At 37.0% G+C, this 5,173-nt stretch overlaps 1 protein-coding gene across 2 annotated transcripts in view; it reads right to left on the minus strand.

The window, feature by feature from the left end:
- Nucleotides 1-426: 426 nt before the first annotated feature.
- The window catches only part of LOC144966469 (mitochondrial enolase superfamily member 1-like), a 58,547-nt gene continuing 53,800 nt past the window's right edge, over nucleotides 427-5,173 (minus strand). For both annotated transcript variants that reach the window (XM_078903049.1, XM_078903059.1), the window contains exons 16-17: nucleotides 4,210-4,291; nucleotides 427-3,928 (exon numbers count right to left, since the gene is read on the minus strand). In XM_078903049.1, coding sequence (XP_078759175.1) covers nucleotides 3,821-3,928; nucleotides 4,210-4,291 — 190 coding nt within the window. In that variant the 3' untranslated portion in view covers nucleotides 427-3,820. The remainder of the gene's footprint in view (nucleotides 3,929-4,209; nucleotides 4,292-5,173) is intronic.

Consider the following 5,173-nt stretch of genomic DNA (forward strand, 5'->3'; position numbering starts at 1 on the left):
TCTCTATTGTCTTATGGCACTTTTCCATTATTTCGCCTGAAGTGTGAGGTCGTAATTTATGGAAGCCATCATGCGATACACTGAAAATATCATAACCGTTCTTTATAAATGTGAGTACCGTCAACTGGGGTAACTTTGCCTCAAGGGGAAACTTTGCCTCTGTGAATTTGGAGCAATTAGAAAAATCTCAGCTTTGTTGTGTTGATTGTACCCTTTAAAAGACTTGAATCTTTAACAAAGGAAATAATTGCCACAAAACTAAACAATCTCTTATTGGTCCAAAATTCAAGTGGCAAAGTTTCCCCTTTAGGCAAAGTTTCCCCAGTTGACGGTAATGAGAGAAGTAAGTAAAGGTCGCTCTTGAATGCAACAATCTCACTATCTATAGAAAATGAATAGTGAGTGTGAAACATCAAATCATTATCATATTGTAAGAATTCAACCTTTATTATCATTGGTCGCTTTACTTTTTCACAGATTTTTAAAAAATGTGAGCTTGTTTCAGTTGAGCTTTACAAGGAATCACAAGTCATCATAGTAATACTGAACTTGTAGGACGAGGCGTGTAATCTGTAAGGCCCTACAGGAATCACAAGTCATCATCGTAATACTGAACTTGTAGGACAAGGCGTGTAATCTGTAAGGCCCTACAGGAATCACAAGTCATCATAGTAATACTGAACTTGTAGGACAAGGCGTGCAATCTGTAAGGCCCTACAGGAATCACGAGTCATCATAGTAATACTGAACTTGTAGGACAAGGCGTGTAATCTGTAAGGCCCTACAGGAATCACAAGTCATCATAGTAATACTGAACTTGTAGGACAAGGCGTGTAATCTGTAAGGCCCTACATGAATCACAAGTCATCATAGTCATACTGAACTTGTAGGACAAGGCGTGTAATCTGTAAGGCCCTACAGGAATCACAAGTCATCATAGTAATACTGAACTTGTAGGACAAGGCGTGCAATCTGTAAGGCCCTACAGGAATCACAAGTCATCATAGTCATACTGAACTTGTAGGACAAGGCGTGCAATCTGTAAGGCCCTACAGGAATCACAAGTCATCATAGTCATACTGAACTTGTAGGACAAGGCGTGCAATCTGTAAGGCCCTACAGGAATCACAAGTCATCATAGTAATACTGAACTTGTAGGACAAGGCGTGCAATCTGTAAGGCCCTACAGGAATCACAAGTCATCATAGTCATACTGAACTTGTAGGACAAGGCGTGCAATCTGTAAGGCCCTACAGGAATCACAAGTCATCATAGTCATACTGAACTTGTAGGACAAGGCGTGCAATCTGTAAGGCCCTACAGGAATCACAAGTCATCATAGTAATACTGAACTTGTAGGACGAGGCGTGTAATCTGTAAGGCCCTACAGGAATCACAAGTCATCATAGTCATACTGAACTTGTAGGACGAGGCGTGTAATCTGTAAGGCCCTACAGGAATCACAAGTCATCATAGTAATACTGAACTTGTAGGACGAGGCGTGTAATCTGTAAGGCCCTACAGGAATCACAAGTCATCATAGTAATACTGAACTTGTAGGACGAGGCGTGTAATCTGTAAGGCCCTACAGGAATCACAAGTCATCATAGTCATACTGAACTTGTAGGACGAGGCGTGCAATCTGTAAGGCCCTACATGAATCACAAGTCATCATAGTCATACTGAACTTGTAGGACGAGGCGTGTAATCTGTAAGGCCCTACAGGAATCACAAGTCATCATAGTAATACTGAACTTGTAGGACGAGGCGTGTAATCTGTAAGACCCTACAGGAATCACAAGTCATCATAGTAATACTGAACTTGTAGGACGAGGCGTGCAATCTGTAAGGCCCTACAGGAATTACGAGTCATCATAGTCATACTGAACTTGTAGGACGAGGCGTGTAATCTGTAAGGCCCTACAGGAATCACAAGTCATCATAGTAATACTGAACTTGTAGGACGAGGCGTGTAATCTGTAAGGCCCTACAGGAATCACAAGTCATCATAGTAATACTGAACTTGTAGGACGAGGCGTGTAATCTGTAAGACCCTACAGGAATCACAAGTCATCATAGTAATACTGAACTTGTAGGACGAGGCGTGTAATCTGTAAGGCCCTACATGAATCTCTTTTTAACATCGACAACACTGAGATGGTCCAGACTAAAATGAAAACATAAAATCGTTTAAATTACTTATTTTACTAACAAACCTTTTTATGACTCGACATTCAAACATTGTAAATAATTCTTAATATTCGTGATACAAATAACGTTGCCATTGTAAAGCGCTTGGTGCTTATTTAATGGATGTTTTTTTTTTAAAAGATAATCAAAATTAATCAAACAAATCAAATTTTTAATATTGAGAATGATTGTTGTTTTGTTTAACCCTATTCCTGCACTGTGTTTAACAACCCCGATTCCTGCACTGTGGTGTACACATGTACCCCGGACCCTCATATAAGGAAAAACCCTCAATAAAAATTAATTAAAGTAATCAAAAGAAGTGAAAACATCTTAATATAGATATATTTCAATGTCAACATATATAAATGCGTGATTTTCCGATTGGATTGTATACCCGTAACAAAATTCACCCATTAACAAGTTGATAGTTATTATAAAATTAATTAAACAATGTTGGATCTTTATATTAAAATGTGACAGTCGCCTCAACCTGCCATTATGTCAAAGTGAAACACTAGCCCACCACTATCCTTAACGACCGACGTGTACGTATTTGTAGGTCTGATAACCCAATCCATTACGGGTCCATTGTTGTAATGGAAAAGAAAAAAAATGACGCAATATTGTCCATAACAACAATGTTAAACTAGGCCCGTAACTGCGTTCGGATGTCAGACCTGCATATGTGTACATGTCGTTACTGACCATTTTCAAGATTTTTACTGCCATGCAACCGATCCATACCGATCCAACACACAAACAATTGAATGTTAAAACTCATTTTTAAAAGCGATAAGAACACCTTATCCGTAACATTAATGATAAAAACAAGCTATACAAAACAGCATTAAGTGTTTGTACATAAAACAAAGAGTTTTCTTATCATTGTATGATTTACTTAACAAATCTAAACTAGAGAACTGTTATTTGTTATAGTACCAATGTGACGTTTTTCCTAAAGTTGGTACGAAAGAGGGTCAAAGTTCAGAGAATTAAAAAAAAAATTAGATATGTTTTGTGTTGACGCTTAAAGAAAATGCATTTATTTCCTTATCTAGATAAAGCATATGAATTCCATTTTCAGTCTCTAAATAATCCCAACATAATACCGTTTCGTAGCGGTGGGTCACAAATGCGTCACATCGCGTCAATAAGGTATTGTGTCGAAAGAACGAACTGAAGAAAATTAAGTTTTTAGTCAAAAATGATTTGATTAAAACGTTTAAGAACCGATACCCGACTACCATCAAGAGAGGTATTCATTTGGTATTGTGTCGAAAGAACGAACTGAAGAAAATTAAGTTTTTAGTCAAAAATGATTTGATTAGAGAGTTTAAGGCTGATACTCGACTGCCATCAATACAATCATTCTTTTCCGGTCAAATATTTACATAAAATTTTAACCATCAGGTCTACTGCGACTAATACCGTTTCGAGACGATTGGTCACTAAAATTTACGTAATAATAATAATAATAATAATAATAATAATAATAATAATAATAATAATAATAATAATAATAATAATAATAATAATAATAATAATAATAATAATAATAATAATAATAATAATAATAATAATAATAATAATAATAATAATAATCATCATCACCATCATCATCATCTACTTAAAGCTGGATTAAGTTTGCAGTAGACAGTCTCTGCCATTCTCCTCCTGCTGGCCATTCATATTTGTCCAGGGATTCTGGATACATTTCAATGCTGTAGCCTGGTTTCTGGGGATGGACGAAATACAAAATACCATATTATGTATACATTGTACAGCTATGTGGTCTGGACGGCTAATGTGGTCTGTGCAGCTATGTGGTCTGTGCAGCTATGTGGTCTGTTCAGCTATGCGGTCTGTTCGATAATGTGGTCTGTGCAGCTATGTGGTCTGTACGGCTATATTGTCTGTAATATATATATATATATATCTGAAGTGATGAAAAACAATTGGTGATATAGGGTTAAATAACTTTTTATTTTTACAAACACTTCTCAGTAACACACATACCTCAGGAGCAACGTAGCAACCATTCTTAACTCTTGCCGGCTCGTAAAAATGCTCATGGAGGTGATCGGCAAACTCACACATTCTGTTGAACCGAGAGATTTCATTCATTAAAATCCATATCTAATACCTACTCAGCCAACAACAAAAACAATCAAAACAATGATACTTTACGTAAAATCCGAACAGACGGGAATAAATAAGTCTGTATGTACGCCCACTCAAAAAAAGCAAAACTTTCCGTGATGTTCCGCCATACTTTTTAAGGTCCACAGCTTCCAGTAGCTTATTATGAGCATTATGTGGACCGGTTTGACGTCCTCAAATTTGAAGGTCGAGGGTTCCAGTCCTGTCTGAGCGGCGCATAGTTTTTAAAAAATCCTTAAAAATGGCTCTTTACTCACAGTATCTCACCATAAAATGAGTACCCGGCCATTAACAGAATTGTCTCTGTCGGAAACAAATGTAACATCGCCCAACAGGCGTCATGTCTCGTCCTACACGGTAAGTGTTACTATTGAGCTTTTGTAAAACGCTTCGAGAACGATTAGTAGCTATTGCTCTTTATAAATGCTCATTCATCGTTATTCACGTTGGCTCGTCTCAGGTTTATGGCCAAATTTTTAAATAAGTCTTTTGTTTGTTTTTCTTTCGAGTACGGCAGTTAACTGGTTGAATAGTTGATGTTTTCTTTTTTACATAATGAAAATCCGCTCTATTTATTATTAGAGAACAATGGAAAGTTTCCTGAAGCCAAACATATTAAAAGGATTAGCAAAAAAAAGTCAAATGAAAAGTCCTGAAAACAGTAAAGTACAGTACAATTAAAAGGATGTACGGTGTTTTGGCCACAACCATTGCCATTTTTAGAACATGCCAAGCAGTCCAATAAGGCAACCCAGAAATTTTGTGAAAAAAGTGTAGTCATTCAGAGCCATAGGACCATGGAGCCGGAGTTTATCTCGGT

Source organism: Berghia stephanieae, chromosome 1 (assembly GCF_034508935.2).
Source record: "Berghia stephanieae isolate SIO BIC M18660-M18661 chromosome 1, UCSD_Bste_1.3, whole genome shotgun sequence".
Taxonomy (NCBI): Eukaryota; Metazoa; Mollusca; class Gastropoda; order Nudibranchia; family Aeolidiidae; genus Berghia; species Berghia stephanieae.